The sequence below is a fragment of the Antennarius striatus genome, chromosome 7, assembly GCF_040054535.1.
Source record: "Antennarius striatus isolate MH-2024 chromosome 7, ASM4005453v1, whole genome shotgun sequence".
Lineage (NCBI taxonomy): Eukaryota > Metazoa > Chordata > Actinopteri > Lophiiformes > Antennariidae > Antennarius > Antennarius striatus.
In genome coordinates, this window is record NC_090782.1 from 12,893,200 (window position 1) to 12,911,729 (window position 18,530).

At 38.5% G+C, this 18,530-nt stretch overlaps 1 protein-coding gene across 1 annotated transcript; it reads left to right on the plus strand.

Moving 5' to 3' along the window:
• The first annotated feature begins 7,468 nt into the window (after positions 1 to 7,468).
• sox14 (SRY-box transcription factor 14) lies at positions 7,469 to 9,090 on the plus strand. Its single transcript, XM_068319869.1, has one exon. It carries the CDS (start codon positions 7,731 to 7,733, stop codon positions 8,445 to 8,447), a length of 717 nt encoding a protein of 238 aa, XP_068175970.1. The 5' UTR covers positions 7,469 to 7,730; the 3' UTR covers positions 8,448 to 9,090.
• Positions 9,091 to 18,530: the final 9,440 nt, after the last annotated feature.

Here is an 18,530-nt window from a genome sequence, read left to right on the forward strand (position 1 = left end):
TGATGAGACATTCAAGAGTAGCACACTATGTATTGATTTTCATCTTTGGGTTTGAATTCATATCTTTCAGGGAGCTCTGCACCACCTCTGGAGGTTTAAACTCTTACACAGCAGTAGCCTTATGATCAGAGATTTAATAACAGGAAATTTGTTCATGGTGTTAAAATATGTGTGCATATGTCTCTATGTTTGATTAGGTTCTTTTGGGATTATTGACCTGTCCAGATGTATTTCAATCTTTTCATTTTTATACTTGACTGTGCTTTACAGCTCCCTTTACAGGTTCATGGGAACGTTGATCACCAGTTTGTGATTTGCCAGTAAATGCCACATTTACCTCTGGGTGTCCACACAGTAATATAACCAGCAAATCCAATTAATCAATACATTATATTTCACCGTGGTATGTTTTTTATTTTATTTATTTTTTCTTATTTATCAAGAGATATTTTTCCAATAATTAAAAAGGACCAGCGGAGCCTGGGTGTCTATGCCAGGCACGCCCTTCAACAGATAAATTGTGTCAGCTGATGAGATATACTAGCTCAAGGCTATAATGGGAGGTAATGAGTGTGCAAAACCTTCACGTAGGTTTCTCTCCCTGACTATAGGTTTTTTCTGCTTTAAAAGCAGGAATCAGAGTTTAATTGCAACAATCCTTTCTAATTTGTTCACTTGCATTATTGTAATTCTACTATATATTATTGCGTTATTCTTTAATTTCTTCTTAAATGTTATAATTTTGTATTGGTTCCTGTCTGCCTATCTGAGAACAACCTTTTTGTTAAATTCCTAAACTATCTTGAATAAAGTAGTGGATGATCCACGATTTAGTGATGATTCTGACTGAGCATCATTGTTTCTGTATCTTGACATGAGTTTGGTTTTTATCATGAATACCAACATACTCCCAGATAAATAAAATGAATAAATAAAATAAATAACATGAAACAACCTGAGATCTGATCTCCTTTGTCACTGAGTGATGATGAATTTATAATCTCGTCTTTCTAGTTGTATTATTATAGGTTGCATTATTCTGAATGCTGCACATTCTGATATTCCTCCACTCTTTACTCAGGTAAAGCTGGGACTGATTTTAAAGTTCTAGTGCATGAGGTGACCTGAAAAAATGAAAAAAACATTTGCCTTTACTGGCTGTGCTTCAGTTTTTAGTAGGGCCTTCTATTATATTTTAAAGTAACACAATCTGGTGGAACTTTGAACTGTAGCCTCTTAACATTGGTTATTTTGTAAAAGTGTTATTATGTACTTTGGTTTGTTTGTATTTTTAGCTTGTTTTGTTTTTACAAAGAAGGACCAATCGGCTTGCAGTGGAGTCTTGGTGGAAGTATTAGGCTTGTTCTCACCTTTACGCTGTATAGACCTTTGAACATTGTGCACATGTGATTAAACAGACAAATAAAACCAGACAAAACGCATCAGTATGCAGCACATTTATATATTTAGAAAAATACAGTTTTCCATATAAATTAAATACAGTAATATTTTTAGATGTAGATCTATGAAAACTAAACTGCAGCAACAAGATGGCGATGATAATATGGTTGTTCTGCATTTTTCACATTAAAAATGAGCATCTGTGAAATGATGAGTCAGGTTTTGACTATGAGAGAAGGATTCAACTAATTATATCAGGAAGTATTTTGTGACCTGTGAAAAGCAGTCATGCAGCTATTGTGGAAACGATGGGTTAGCTGTTGTTCTCCAGAGCATGATGGCATGAGAAGAGAGGTGGTTGTTAAGCAAACACAGGAAGAGGAAACAGAATGATGGAAGAATTCATTTAATCCAAGAGTTGAATCCTGCTAATGGTTGATTCCTGGATGGTACCTTCAAAGCCAAAAAGTAGGAGAGTTCCATTTTGGGAAAAACCTAGAAGATATGAAGAAGACGACAATTAGTGGAAGATTGTCCCATGGCAACACCAGTTGTTATCCTGCAACTCAATCTGCTTTTTTTGTTCTCTGGTCATTGTAAAATCTTGTGTTACCTATGAGAGAAACACAGTTGAAGAAGGAGGCATATGGTTCCAACGAACCACATCCCTCCTATGTTTTATATGTGGTAAAACTGATATAAAACAGATATATCCGTTTTACCAGAAAAATCTGGAAAAACTGGAACCTGCTAAATTACCTTTGAGACAAGATTGTCTGCTTTGCCTGCTCCTTTTTAATCTGGACAAATGGAGGACAGACTAGTGGACTGAGCTCGGGTTGACGATAGACCTCTGGGTTAAGGTGATTCTGTGTGAACTTTTAGCTTTGAAACAAATAGGATAAAATGAATCCCTCTGCTGGACTATCTGCTCATTAGAACAGACGAGCTACTGAAGCCATGAAAGAATGTATTAGAACAAAACAAAATTAAAAAGACCTGGTTTAGAAGCCCCTCTTTTCATGGTCCCTATGTTAACGTAACCTGCATCTATATTTAGACTGTTTTCAGGTGCTGTTACAGAGACAGAGGAAACATGGAAGCCTGTCTAATCCTTGACCCCAGCTTTTACAGAAAACAGTAAAGGCCCCTGTATCACTAACAGATATATTAAACCATTGGAGCACCACGGAACAATCAAATATCAACTGCACATACTCTCATGATATCATCAGCTTTAGCAGTTTAGCCTTTTTCTAGCAGAAAAAATAGTAATTCTCAAAAACTATTGGATGATGCAAAACTGGATCTTCTTTTTTAGTACCTCATAATCAAGTTTTATTTCTTCAACAGGGTAAAGATAATCTTACCTGTCTGACATGTTCAACTTGAACAAGTTTATGTTTGTTTGTGAAAAATACTGTGGATACAAGGCACAAGAGTCAAGGAAAACTTTTCTTTATCTCAACATTGTATTCTAACGGATGTGTCTTTATACTTCAATAGCTGTTACTTGAATAGTGAGGACACAGACAGTGCATGCTTATGATTAACATTGGTGCTGTTTATATTACAGCAGAGTAATGACATCTTGCGAATGAAGTTACAGCCTCTCCCTATATATGTTATATAGCAGTTTGTCTGTGCTTTCATAGTTTTGGTTGAGTGTTCTGTAAAACACTATTAAAGCTTGATTAATATTCATAATTCAAATTGGGAGTCTTAAAGTTTGTGAAATATATTTTTATTGATTGTTTAGGTAGCCCCAATAAACAGTAAATGTGTTGTACTGAACTACATTTTCTGAAATTAGTCCAGCTCTATGAAAAGATTTAAAAGATATTATTATTATAACAAAAACTACATGTTTTTGTATAGTATTTATTGGGTGGTTATATGCTTCGAATATATTTTACACTCCTAATAGTTCAGATTCTCATTTTTCTATCTTATCTAATGCGTCACAGTCTCATGTGCAAGGCTCCAATCCCTCTGCAGCACCAAATGAGTTTTTTTCCTCCTTAATGAAGGTCAGGAGAGAGCCACATATTTCCTTTTGTGATAATTTATCCCTATCTCCTGTTATCTCTTTTGGCCCTTTAATCCTAATTGTATTGTATAATTGTGTGATGTGGACCTCGTAGTCTTTGAAGTATTGGCCCTATCCTTTCATTATTACCTGATGCCTTGAACCTTTGTTATTTTTTTCCTGCTCTTCCCTGTCCTATCCACTGTAGCACAATAAAAGCTAGAGTAGCTTAAGTGTAGTCATTTCAAAAGATTCCATTCAAGACTGATTTTACTTCTTTACTGAGAAATTATCACCACAATGATATGATATACAGGCATATATATTTTTTCTATAACGTGTGCTTCATGTTGGCTCCATGTTTTGATTACCTTTCAGTGTCAATGAATGGTGCTTGTGAGCAGATAATATGCTGGATTTTAAAATTATTGCTGTATCTGTGAAGTAATTATGTGTATAATACCGCAGACATGAATGAATATGAAGCATTCAAATGCATTCCAGGAATAAAATGGTAAAATGGTCTCAACTGAGAACAAAGTATAATAGTATAGTTTTAATGTGACTATAAGTGTTATGGATCATATTGTTAAATGATTCCATTTAAAGGCAACAGATTAAAGCTCAAAATTCAACAACAGGATAAAGAACCCTTTATATCACATATATAAAACCACCGCGGGGAATGAATGAACCAAGTTAACACTGTCTGAGTTTTCATCCATCCATCCATCCACCATCCATCCATCTATCCATCCATCCAATGTCTGTCTGTCTGTCTGTCTGTCTGTCTGTCTGTCTGTCTGTCTGTCTCTCTCTCTCTCTCTCTCTCTCTCTCTCTCTCTCTATCTATCTATCTATCTATCTATCTATCCATCCATCAGAAGGGACAGACAGGAAATTACAGCATACTTTGACAACAAAAATGTATTTATAACACTGGTTCTAAATATGTTTTAACAGCAGTTCCTTCACAATGAAATTAGGTCTCAGCTTTAAAACCTGCCGGGGAAAAAAAAAAAAAGTTAACTTGTGGGCTGTGACAGTTGTCTCATTTTTCAATATTTTATTTTTGCAGGAAGCCATCACAAAATAGGATGGAAATACAATAAAAGGCATTGAAATGTCAAGCCCAGCTTTTAAGAGTTTTGGAGGGAGGACGCCAGTGTGCAGTGGAGAAAACCTCTTACGCCTCAGCACCATGGACAGTTACGGTGGCGAAGCTTACCTCAGCGCGCCACGGGAGCCCAAGTCCGCTAACAGGCTCTGCGTGGGTGTCAGGACGCGTCCACGCACTTTAGAGGCGAGATGGATGGAGATGTGTTCTTAGATCATCACCAGTGTGTGTGTGTTTATGATTGTAATTGTGAGTTATATTTAGTTGAAATGAACTTTGACCAGGCGTTTTTTTTTTCTAAATTATTTAGTAGTAATTAATGTCTACTTTTCCTTCTAAACCAAGACAATTAAATATTAACCATATGTATAATAAATATGTAACTCTAGTCTGATTACTTTTATTTTAATTCTTCACTTTTCCGGATGACAATAAAATCACTGAACTTCGGAGGAGAGGCATTGTTAAACAGCCAGGTATAAAACCAGAGCTATTTTAATTATAAATCCCCTCATTGGGTTTTAAATGGACTTCATAATGTAACGTTTACAGTAGAGAAAAGTGAAGACAAGCTGTCGATGGAAAGAAAATTATCTCAATCCCTGACAAATTAAAACCGATTGCATTTCTCATTATTCCGTTAAATTGTCGAGGGAACTTTCAGGCGTCCATTTATTAGACAATTCGATTTTGAATAAGAAACATAGTTGACGTCCCCCCCCCCCGTGAGTGGGAGGCTCAGCCCCTAAAATAATTCCCCCTTATCTGATTCATTGATCTCAAATGAGGCTATAAGCTGGTGTGGGCTAAACGCTACATGTCATATTGCATACGCTGTTCAGTAAAAGATAGCAAAACACAATTTAAACTTCAAATGCGATGAAATATAGAGTCCGAACATGCAGCATAATACCTCACGGCTTCTGATGAACATCATAACTGTCGATCGGGAGGATTTGAGCTGTCTCGGTTTGCAGCCATCCGGTCGGCGCAGCTGACAAAAAAAAAAAAAAAAAAAAAAAGAGTCGGGGGGCGTCCACAGCTGTTGGCCATAGTGTGCTGTAAGCGAGGGTTAGGAGGAATTTTCTCCCCCAAAAAGAACATTTATACGATCATTTCAAGGCTTTGTAAGGAAATATGTGATGGAAATGTTCTTGTTACAGCACCGTTTGACGCATGCGTGCACGGGGAGACGGAGAGCGGAGAGAGAGAGGGGGGCAGCCGGACGCACTGGTGAGGGTGAAACATGGAACATCCGAGACGGAAAAATGTTAAACAGTCTCTGATACAAACACCAAGACATTCAGGCTGGTATGAGCTTGGAGCTAAAATCAAAATCAAAACTTCATCAAATTTCTATCAAATTTTATTGTGAGGTTGTTTATTAAAATACGTATATACCTGTGTCATTCAATCATATATATATATATATATATATATATATATATATATTCATATCACATTATTCATTACTTCATTCTATTAAAAATGAATAGACAGATACAGTAGATGAATAAATGTGGGCCCATTTAGCGGTGGAACTGAGGAGAGCTGACTCTATTGAGACTGCGCCCCCAATCACAGTATTTAGACGTGTGTGAAAAAAATCATCTGTGCGCGTTTGCTTTAATAATCACAGCTGAAGGAATCATATATCAAGCACATTAGCCCGAGGGCTATTAGCGGTCCTCATTGAAATTTGCATTTGAAAACGATCACTCTGTGCCTCCTTAAAACCACACTGTCGAATTGATGTGGGCTAATGCAACAATTATAGGCTCACAATGATGGTCTTCTAAACGTTTTACACTTGTTGTGATATATTCTCGGTGTTTGTCATTCTGTCAGTACACGCTGGAGTTTTCCATACGTTCAATATCCGCGCTTGGGCTCAGTGCGCACACGTGTTTGTTTGGCGGGCCTCCATTGTACAGGAAATGCTGCTTGATGCTTGTAATCGTGACATCCTTGGGAACAACGTGTTTGGAAAACATGCACCTAATTTGACATGTTTTCACCCTGCAGCAGATTGGTTTCACGGTGAGGTTGTTGTGACCGGTCTGCGGCAGGAAGAAACGAGCTCAGCACCTGCTGAAGTGTCCACGAGCAAGACAGAAGCAGGTGTTCATGGGCTGCTTTTATTATTATTATTATTATTATTATTATTATTATTATTATTATTATTATTATTATTATTATTATTATTATTATTGTTATTATTAAATGTCTCACTTGAAATTAAGGTGCAAAAAAATCACTTCATGACAGATTAAACGTAAACGTGGAGCTGCCGATGTTTCCACACGCAGCCTGGCATTAAGCGGTTACTCGGTGGAGTCGCTTCACTGCGTGGAAGTCAGGTTTGAATGGAAAAGAGGTTGAAGGTCCGTGTTTGTTTGGATTCATTACATTAAATGGAATCAGGGAGGGATCCTGAGTATTACCCCCCTTCCGCACACACCCTCGCACACACACACACACACACACACACACACACACACACACACACACGAACACACACACACACACCCCTCGTTCCTTATTATTTCTACCACCGCCGCTCTTTGTTTATGTTGTAATGTACATATCTTTTTGCTGAAGGTGTCAGAACAGCCGGTCTCGGTGCTGATTGGGCGCTCAGGTTGGTGAGTGAACGCCCTGCAGATTATGTCAGATTGCGTGCAGAAACCAAACCAGCCCAGCCTTTGAACTTCACCGCTTTTGGCTCGTATTCACGCTCTTCCGTTCATTTCCAAGCCAGGTGCTTGACGACAAACCTCAGAGATAGAGAGAGAGAGAGAGAGAGGAGTGTATCGCAGGAGAAATTGCACTTTTACGACTCCTGCAAACTGACTGCGGAACACTGCTTTCACCTTTGAGGATTTTTTTTTTTTTTTACGTGTGTGCGTCTTTCTTGTGTTTCTCCTGTATTGCCAGGTCTGACAGAGAGTTGTAACTGGACTTGAACGAACGCGCACCAGTGTTTTAACTCGGGAAAATAAGATCGGGCTCTGGATTTTTATTTCGTTCTATTTTGTTTTTTTTGTTGTTGCTGTTTTACGCACTAACAGACGTGGTATGACTGGTACTGGTCATCTGGACAGGTGAATCATTTCCCCTCCGCGCGATAAGAACTTTTCCCTCGACATTAACACTGGGAATAAAACACCCATTTTTTTAAAGATGTCAAAACCCGCCGATCACATCAAGAGACCCATGAACGCGTTCATGGTTTGGTCCAGGGGGCAGAGGAGGAAAATGGCACAGGAGAATCCCAAAATGCACAACTCAGAAATCAGCAAAAGACTGGGAGCCGAGTGGAAACTACTGTCCGAGTCCGAGAAGAGACCCTACATAGACGAGGCCAAGCGGCTGCGGGCTCAGCACATGAAGGAGCATCCCGACTACAAGTACCGACCCAGGCGCAAACCCAAAAACCTGCTGAAGAAGGACAGGTACGTTTTCCCTTTGCCTTACCTCGGAGACACCGACCACTTGAAGGGACTCCCCGTGTCCGCCGCGGACTCTCTTTTGGGCCCCTCGGAGAAAGCCAGAGCGTTTCTGCCGCCGACGTCCGCTCCTTACTCCTTCCTCGACCCGAGTCAGTTCAGCTCCAGCGCCATCCAGAAGATGACGGAGATGCCCCACGCGTTGAGCGCCAGCACTTTGCCGTACGCGTCCTCTTTGGGATACCAGAACGGCGCGTTCGGCACCCTTGGGTGCCCCAGTCAGCACACCCACACCCACCCGTCGCCCACAAACCCGGGCTATGTCGTCCCGTGTAACTGCACAGCCTGGTCAGCGTCAAGTTTACAGCCCCCGGTAGCCTACATACTTTTTCCAGGTATGACCAAGACTGGGATAGACCCATACTCATCCGCACATGCCGCTGCCATGTAACCCTCAAGACTATTTTCTTTTTTATTCACTTGAATACTGAAATGCATGTAAATATATAATGGACAACGCGTCCGACTGTAAGGCATGAACAGTATCAATCTGCCTTGGACTTCCAACAAAAGAAGAAGAAAAACAAAAACTTTCCAGAGATCCATCAAGTTTCAGACTGGAGCAAAGGAGCTGGGATGTGATGTAAGGGACGGTGCCCTGTGAACTGTAAGAAATGTAAATGTTATAACTTTTATGGCAACCAGAAAAGGAGGCCTTTAACTTTATTTATTGTGTACATTTCAATGCTGAAATGCTGATTTGTGTTAGGTTCCTCTTTTACTTTAAAATTGGCTTGCACAATTAGCGTTCCTATCACCTGTATAGGCCTAGTATCTACATTTTGGCACTCGTAAATTTATGATGTACTGATAAGGTCAAAATCAGGACCTATAGGCTGGATTATATACGGGTCATATTGTTTATATTTATCAAAAAACTGGCACAGAAACCAAGATGGTCTATTTAAGACGACGAAAAGAAAAAAATAATTTACACCCAAATGTTTTATTTGACATTTTTCCTGTGATTCAGTGCTGATATAGTCACACGCGTTATTTTTCCCGTTTTTGTTGTTTTAAGGATAACTTCTATTTCAATTCAAGGAGGTATATGTGTATTATCATTTGAGATGGTAATTAAAATTTGTCATGTTATGGAAATGATAATGTATCTAGAAGGTTGATACCTCCTGATCTTTGTTCAATGGATGAACAAAGGCAATTCCAATAAAGACAATCTGTCTTCAACGCTATCAATTTTCTGTATTTGGAGGTTATTGGGTGCTTGAAGTGACAAAGATAGTGAAATAACATGCAAGCTTTGTGAGGTTGAGTAAAACCTGTTGGAATATTAATTTAAATATAAAATTTGCAGCAATAATAATAATAATAATAATAATAATAATAATAATAATAATAATAATAATAATAATAATAATAATAATAATAATAATAATAGTAAAAGTGAATGAATTTAAAAAAAATATATTTTAAAGTTCGACGCAACTTGATCCCAAACTAATCCATACCCTGCTGTTGATTGGCTAAACCGTGCGTCAACAAAATCGCCTTGCGCGTCAGAATCGATCAGATCAATTAGGTCTCCTGTGTGTGTTTAGAAGGTGTCAGAAACTGATCATTTCCTCAACAGGGCTTAATTGTCTCCTCGTTGGGCTCCACGGCGAGCTTCTGTGGGAACTAGACGCTGAGCGGTTCGGCGGTGGAGGTGTTTTTGTGACACCGGGATGAACCGGTTGATCCTCTGATGTTTGACAGCAGGAGACTCTTCCCTGGAGGGAATCAGAGACCCGTTTGACTGCATAAAGCACATCAAGGAGAGGACTCCCCTAATTATAGGTTTAACTCGTGGAACAAACTGAACGTGGAGTGCTTTTATTTTTCTTACTGACTGAAAAGCAGCTCATTAGCGCTTGTTTAACCACTGCATATTTCTTCCAAAAAATAATCCAAACCCCCACTTCAGTCTGTTATTGTGAACTCGTGTTTAAACCTGTATAAAACTGTGATTTATCGCCTCTGCTGTCGCTGAGACAATCAGAAAAAAAAAACAAAACACAAGGAAATATACAAACATTTAATGATTTGAATTTGGGATTCTCCTCCATTCTGAATGGAGAGGAGGATTTATGGATCGCGGTGTGAAGCCTATACCTCATATTAGACTACTGTATTAATTTAAAATTATAATTCCACATCCAAATTGTTTACTTATCTGCCGGGAACATATGCCGAGAGAAGTTTAGATTCACGATTCTGCACTATTGCCCAAGGTGCAATTCAATCCTGGGAGGAAGGGAGGGAAGGGGGGAGGAAGAGGGGAGATTTTTATGACAGACTTAGTCCTTATCTGGAGCTGTAAATTAGGGTGATACTTCATTGAACCGAATGTGAAGTTTTACATCAAACCCCCAAAGCATCCTAATTCAAGTCTGAAATGAGAAAAAAATTCTAATTACTTCCAGGAGTAACAGCAGATATTTCCCCCATCAATAAATGAGGCTTTCTGTTGTTTCAAATCACTGCAGGAATTTTCTTTCATATATTCTATATTCTATTAAAGCTGTTTCAAGATTTTCAGGACGCGATTCAGTCGCTACTTGTAATTATACAATTTAAATCGTGGAAATTGAGCGCGGTTACAACGCCCTGAAATAAATAACCTTAACGATAAACGGCATCTGAGAGGTATAATGGGAGGGAAATTATGATTCGAAATTATAGGGTTGGTTTTAAATCTCTCTTTTCCTCCCCCTCCTCCCCTTTGACGTTTTTATTGGAGCACAACAGAGAGAATTCAATCTGCCTTATCTCTCCGGGACTCCTTTTCAGTGCGAGATCACAGAAAAAGGAGAGGATAATTGTTCTTTATTTTATTTAATTTAACGCGACAGCCAGCGCTTTCAGGTCATTTATATGCTTCATTTGGTGATAAAAGTCAACGAGGAGGGGGGTGCCGAGCGAAGCTGGCTGTTTTACTTTCCCTCCACAACTATTAAAGTCCAAAAAATTGTATAACGGATGAAAGAGAAATAAAGGAGGAGGGGCAAGCTTTTTTTTTTCTTTTAATTAAAAGCCATGGGTCATTTACATTATTGTCTTTTAATGTTACCCTGAAATCATCTCCAGTAAATTGAGTTTAATAAGTGGCTGTTGAGAATGTGGTTTTGTATTAAGGCGTACTAATTTCCTAAATCAAAAGGGAAAAAAAATCCCCTGGAGGAGAGGTTAAGAAATAAATACGATTGAGGCTGATGACGCTGTCGCTGATGACATTGTCGTCAAGAAAGAGACGATTCAATGTTAAATACAGGCTCGCTTATCAAAGATACATTCAGTCTGGCGAGTATCAAAGAGAGATTTGACACAAATATATATTCAGAAATTATTTTGTGTGTGTGCGTGTGTGAGGAAACTGATCTCATTCAGCATATTAAATATTGTCTCTCCGAAAGACCAAAAAAAAAAAAAATCATCACTGGCTAAATCCTAGTCTATCTAAAATTGAATCAGGGATACCATTTTGACGGGAGGAAAAGTAAAACCGTACAGTTGTGTTGTTTGAAGGCGCGGGGCTTGAATTTGGGGTCCCTGAATTCTCATTTGAAAGAAATGAAATCGTGAACGAGCTGATAAAGAAGAAAGGGAACGGATGAGCTGAGAGAAAGGGAATCATGCCACGGCTGTTTAATGTGCTGTGCCACACGGGGAAGTGATTTACACCAAGACTTTATTCCTCCCGACACATAAAGACAGTGCGCGTCTTTTCTTATTTATCCGGCGTGCACGCCCCCCCTCCCCCCCGCACATGGGCCCGTAGGGTCAGTTCTGTGGACCTCATCGGGTCCTGATGAGGAGAGCGTCGGCAGGACGCGATCCGTTCGGCACACGTCCTGCATCCGGCTCGTTTTCTGCAGTTAACTCTGCATTTGTTTGTAACTCTAAAAAGTCTGATGATATTAAATTATCCCGTCATTCATTCTAAACCTCATTCCAGTTAAAGTGACAACTTCACTGCAGACGTCAGGCCTCAAAACTGGTATTTGCTCCGAGGGAACACAGTAGTGCTCTATTACTCATCTTATATACATATGATGCTTTTATTCATATTTATTTGTACATTTTTTTTTCCAAAATCAGATATTGGTTAAATTAGAAAAACCCTTTTCCTCTCAGACACATGAGCTCCAAACATTTTATCTCATCTCTAATCAGACTTACCACCATTTGTCGGCCTCCTGCTGCAAATGTCAATGATTCTGGCCAGTTACTCCTGACTGGTTTCACTTGCACGTCAACTTTTGCAAAATAAATTATTTGATGGGATTAAATTAAAGTTATAGAAAAACATAATGATTTTGTGAAGCATAAAAAGTTTTTTCCACTTCTAGCCCACATTATTTTGGGACCGATCCAAATTTTTCTGACCCCCTAGAAAGGCTCAGGCCCCCAACTTGATGTCTCGTGTTCCACATCCTCAGTAAAGATGAACATTTTTGCTGTAATAGGAGGCTGGCTGGCTCACTGTGCATCCCTACTGTTTGCTTGTAGTCTCATAAATTAATTTGGGTGTCAGAAGCTGCTGATTCAGAGCTGCTAAGCTTGTGATCACACTCCTCCACTATGACCACACACAGAGGCCACTTATCAGTCTGCTGGATTTTCTCATGTATATTTATTATTATGCACGTCCCCCCAGCTCAAACACCTTCTATAAATTAAAATCTGTGTCATAATTTGCATTGCGTGTTTGTGTGTGAGACGACTCACACATGCATTTGTGTGTGTTTCAAATACAGTTACTTTTGAGTTATTGTGTTGCGCTCCTTTAATTTGCATGCGGCATAAATTTTCCGTACATCAAATCATGGGAATGAATATGTTTTTTGTTGCTGTCTTGGTCATGAATACTTCAGATCCTGCTTGTGTTATAAATTATTATGCTTTGCATAAATAAGACTTCTGCTTTGATTTCAGAAGTATTCACCTTGCTCACCTCGGATACGAGGTATCTAAAATCACTGAAGTCAACGATTCTTGAAAATAACTTACTGTCCAACTTTTAGTTGAATTCATACAACTGTAATAAGTTGGACTACAATATTTGCTTTGTGATTCATTCTGCAGACCTTCACACATTCAATTTGCATACACTCTCATTTTCATATTTTCATGATAAATGGGCATTTAACAAAAGCGCTAACAGAAAAAGGTTAGAATTATGGTGTAATTCACAGTGGTCGTTGTAGGTACTATGAAATAAACCAGGGGCTCAAATCAATGGAGATGGTATACCTAAAGACTAGAGTAGCATCACGAGGGGTGACCTAAATTTTTTTTTCTCTAAAAGTATTCTTGCTTTTAATTTCAAACATTTATGATTTTCTTAAACAAAGTGGGGTAGTGGATCCTTAAACATTACATTAAGAGGTACAATTATGCTAATATCATTGTTATGCTTCCTGAATCTCCACTGATCACGGCTCTCTATTTAATCAGTATCTTTAAGCATGATAAGTGATTGATTACAGAAGAATTAAATACAGTGTGTTGGTGTGGGGACGCTCAACAGAAATAATGAAAATGATGGCATCATATTTAAAACGCAACTCAAACTTGAGTGGATTCCTCCAGGTAGGGCGGCAGCAGTCATCACCGTGTTAACTGTTTAACTGCCAGCCAGTCTAATTTGACTTGAAGATGACCCATTGTGCAGCCGGAGCTATCACTGAGAACATGGAGGTCATGGCCCTGGGGTGTATTTCTGTGGATCACAGGGTTTTAATAGTGCATTAATGACTCTACATCCTTTGGTTGAACATGTATTGCTGATGTAGAACATTTTGAGGGCTGAGAATTGAAGTTTAATATTTTTAAAAAATGCTTTAAAATGTTACTGTTAGACCAAATAAATCTATTTACATATGCAGCTTTTGTCCCTATACTATAAGAGGAAATAAGACCTTATTTTTTTAAAACGATGGGAGTCATAACGCTTTTGGCTCCTTTGGTGGAGTGTGATACTGTCTGGGAAAAATGAAGATCTCAGCTACAACCCTGATTTAAAATAAAGGAGTTTGGAAGAACTGACATCCAGGAATATTTAAGATGATTGTACAAAGAATTTAAGTAGACAAAATAAGGCCTTCTGAAGTCAAGGTATTTAGCACACACACACTTACATGTAAGGTGGATGCATAAGCACACACCACACACACATACAGAACTACCTGGCTGATTTGGTGCTTTCAGCGACTCAGGTTGAGGGCAGCACTGGCAGTCCAAGCCCATGGAATCCCTTGGTAAAGAGGATGCTAATCGTAGCTTCTTGTGCCTGAGCATGTCTTCCTGGGCCAAATGAGATTAGAAGGAGTGGGATACGGCGAAGCGACGTGCGTGGGGTTCTGGAGGTGAAAGGTAAAGGCACTTATCGGGAGGGTTCCCCTCGGGGTCCTCGACGGCTGACTCAATCAAAACCCTGCACGCACTTCTCACTGGATTAGACTAATCAGGAAGGAGCAGGGGATGTATAGACCACTTATCTGAAAAAAAACATTGGGCTCTCTTTCCCTTTGAAAAGACCCTACAGAAATGTTTGTTAATTTTATTTATTACAGGATGCTTGTCGATGTGGCAATCTTCCATGGAATCATTAAAAAAGGCTTTTCCACTTACTGAAGGCACGCACTGTTTACATGCTGCAAAGATAGAGGAGCCTTTGATGTTCCAAATTTCCCCGTTCGCTCATTGTCATTATTATTTATATATTTACTTAGATTTTTTTTAATTTTTTTTTATTTTCTCCATTTGTGTTTCTGTTGCCACAACAGATCAGACTGATGGAAGGTAGTCAACATAACAAAGACCCTGAAAGGTATATGAATATTTATTACCGGGACGACTTCAGAGCCAGACAGGCCGTTAGCAGTCAAAGGAATAGTGAGCAGATAACAGCAATTTTCACACTTATGATTACCTTCAAATTAATCTCTATTTCTTGAAGGGATGTGGGATAGTTGACTAGCGTATCTTTAATTTCTCCATTAAAAAAGTTATTTAATCCAAGTTTCAGCTACTTGTTTGACAAAATAATCCAAAAACAATTGTAAATTTTAATAGGAATACATGTAGTAAAGGATAAAATACTGGGAAAAGGTAATGAAAATCTCAAGTATTTTCGAGCACCCAGGAACTATTATTGAAGTGAGACCTTTTAAAGTATATCTGGTTTATTTATTACGCAGAGGCATTTAATTGATTCCAAGAGGCTGACTTTCAAAGCAGGATATGCAAGTTTTGAAAGACAAAAAAACAAATTCCTCCTCTTTAACATGGAATTAAAAATCAGTATATAAAAAATTAAATCTTTCCTCACTACAACAGACTCATTCAGTCAGCATTACTTGGAGTGTTCTGACCGACAGCCAGTGACGCCAAACATCAGGCAGATATTGCTGTATAAACATTAATATTTGGTATCTTCTACATTGAACGTCAGAGGGTCACGTCAAAGTTTGGAAATTCCTTCAAACACGTATGAAAATAAATAATACCTCAGGCTTAAATGGTCTTTGAGTTCATTACATGAGGATCCATCCTCTCATCCTTTGTCTCTCAGACTTTTCAAATACACAATCATTTTGCAACCATAAATGTGACTTAGATAGACAACAATGTTAATTAATGCACTTGCACTTAGTTTGTCATCAATGTAGCAGTGATACATTCACTGACAGCAAAAACAATATTCATAACTAGTAATTACAGCATCGGGAATATGTTTTTTGCTTCTTGATCAGTGTGTTACATTCCACTCAATGTGCTGTACAAAGTTGGCACACAACTGTACATCACACATCCTACACTGACTCACAGTCATACAGGCAGCAATTACACCAGCCACAAAAATGTAATTTGGAAAATATATGCATAATTATGTTTGCATTTACCTTAACATTTGTCTATATGTGGTTTATGTAATGCTGCATCAGAAAGTCATTATGATCCACAAATAAACGGTAAAAATATAACTTACATAATCTATAATACTACCACACCTGTTCTAGTGTGGAAAGGTGTATGTCCCTGTTTCACCTTTACATCCCATAAGTACAGTGAAGCCATGTTAACTGTAATGTGTCACAGTTGGAACATACCCAATTCTTGTCTTATATAAATGTCAGTGTGATGTATTCTTCCCATCCAACATGTGCACATAGTTAAGATGCATTGGCAGCTAACCACTAATAGCTCATCAAATACTGGCTGACATTTGTCTTGTCCTCACCTCCATCTGATTGTTTCATGTTAGAAATGAACTCCTGATGAATTTAGACGACGGGGAGCAGCATCAAGGCAGAAATTCCAAACTGAACTGAAATTACTTTGAACTGTTTACTACATTTCATCTTATTGGAGCTGCTTTCTCCAAAAAGTTCTTTTCCTATTTAACTATGCACTTAACTTATGTGCAAATTTCACAAATTTGCACATAAGTTAAGTGCATAGCCAAAGCTAACTTTAGCCAAAGAAAAAAAAACAAAAAACTGAACAGCACCAGTGGTCAATGGGCATTATGTAGCCTGTGATACATGGAGATCTTACATCACAGGAAAAACAGGCATGTGTGTGTGTGCGTGTGGCATGTGTGTTTTCTGATTTTTATCAGAACAATTTTTCACTTGTCAGGTGTGTTCAATATGGAAAAACAGGAATGTGACATTACAGACGTTGCCATACACCTAAACACACATGTTTAGATGTATATATAAGATGTATATATAAGAAGATAAGACTCTCAAATCTATACCTGTGTTATAATTGAGCTGCTGGCCTATAATATCACATTCCTGTATTTCCATATTGAACACGCCTGACAAGCGTGTTTTTCCTGTGATGTGAGATCTCCATCTATCACAGGCTACAAAATGCCCGTTGACCACTGGTGTTGTTCAGTTATATATATATTTTTTTGACTTTCTTATCTTATATTATGTCACAAACCAACTGGTACACCTGATTTTATCCTTGCTATGGAATGAACAACAAAAACCTGTCTTTGAAAAGAACACTGCAGGCCTGACATGAAACCGATTTGTTTGCTGCTAACTTTAACCAAGTAACAATCATAGTTGTTAGAACAATATCTTTCCAAGTCTTAGATTTAGAAAGATGAGATTCATCATCCTGTCTTAGAAGCTATGTCCTTTTTTTTTTTTTTTTTTAACCTAACCTGCTTATTTCTAGACTGACCCAACTGAGTGGAAGTTTTCTTCAAATAATGTGAACAGATCATTTTGTGAAAATGCCATTTCCTCTGTGTTTCTGCTGTATTTTAGTTTCTCTTTTTTGAGGTGTGTGAACTATGAGTTGGTTGTGATAATACACACATAGAGGATGAAAATATTATACACATGTTAAAAAATGTAATGTGCAAACTGTTTATGACGACTCTGCTACACATCTTCATGGCCTGTCGCCCTGAACTGTGCGACTCCATTCACTGATGACACCAAAGAAATAGCCTTGGGTGCTACGTTTTATAACCACATTGATTGTTCTTAAATTGCTCCTCATTCTCAGATATTTGAGGTCTGATTTTGTATGACATTTAGATAATTTACTGGAAATGTTGTAGAAGAGCTAGAGAGGAATAATCTGGTTACCTGTATTGATTGTCTCTGGTCCAGAAACAAGAGGCTGAATGAGAAGTGCTCCCTTTACTCTCCTTTCAGTCTGAAGCAGTGTAAAAAGAGGTGTGCTATAGAACACTGTTATCACCACAGAGCAGTACAGTGTTGATTATGCCAACTAATTATGCCAGCAAATACTTGAGGAAGCGCAGAGCACCAGATGAATGAGATAACATCCTTGTAGAGAGGCTTGATTTGCCCTATTGTTGAATAATGTAGCGTTCAGGTGCCTCCCACAACCTGACACGATAGTGAGTCTCAGACAAGACACTTGGTTAATTTCCTATATTACAATGGTTACGTTGTTTTTAGAGGCCAAATGATCATATCGTTTACTTTCAGAGCTTCCATCACGGTGTGTCAAGTTAAAGATGACATGTACCGAGGAGGACTGGCATTGACATGTCATTGTTTTTGAGGTAGTTCCTTCACGTGTCAGTGAATCCAGTCATGCTGCAGCCCTGTAGCCATTACATAACTCTGAAACTGGTTCCACAGAATAGTCACATGACTCCCTCACTTTTGCTTTCACAATCCATGTTCTGTCATGTTCCTCCCTTAAGAATAACTGTAGAACAGATCACCAATGTACTGTATCACTTGCATCAGTGAGAATACTGAAATACTGAAATCCTTCCAAAACAAGAGATAAAATTACCGCCACGTACCCCAGGTCTCCGTGTTATAAAAACACCCACCAACAGAGTGGACTCTACGTATGAAGACACAGTTTGTACTCCTTTGTGATGTTTAAAAATAATTTAGTTTGGGTTAAATGTCGCACTTTCCAGCATTATGGTAGAGTCAAATCTTACCACAGACAA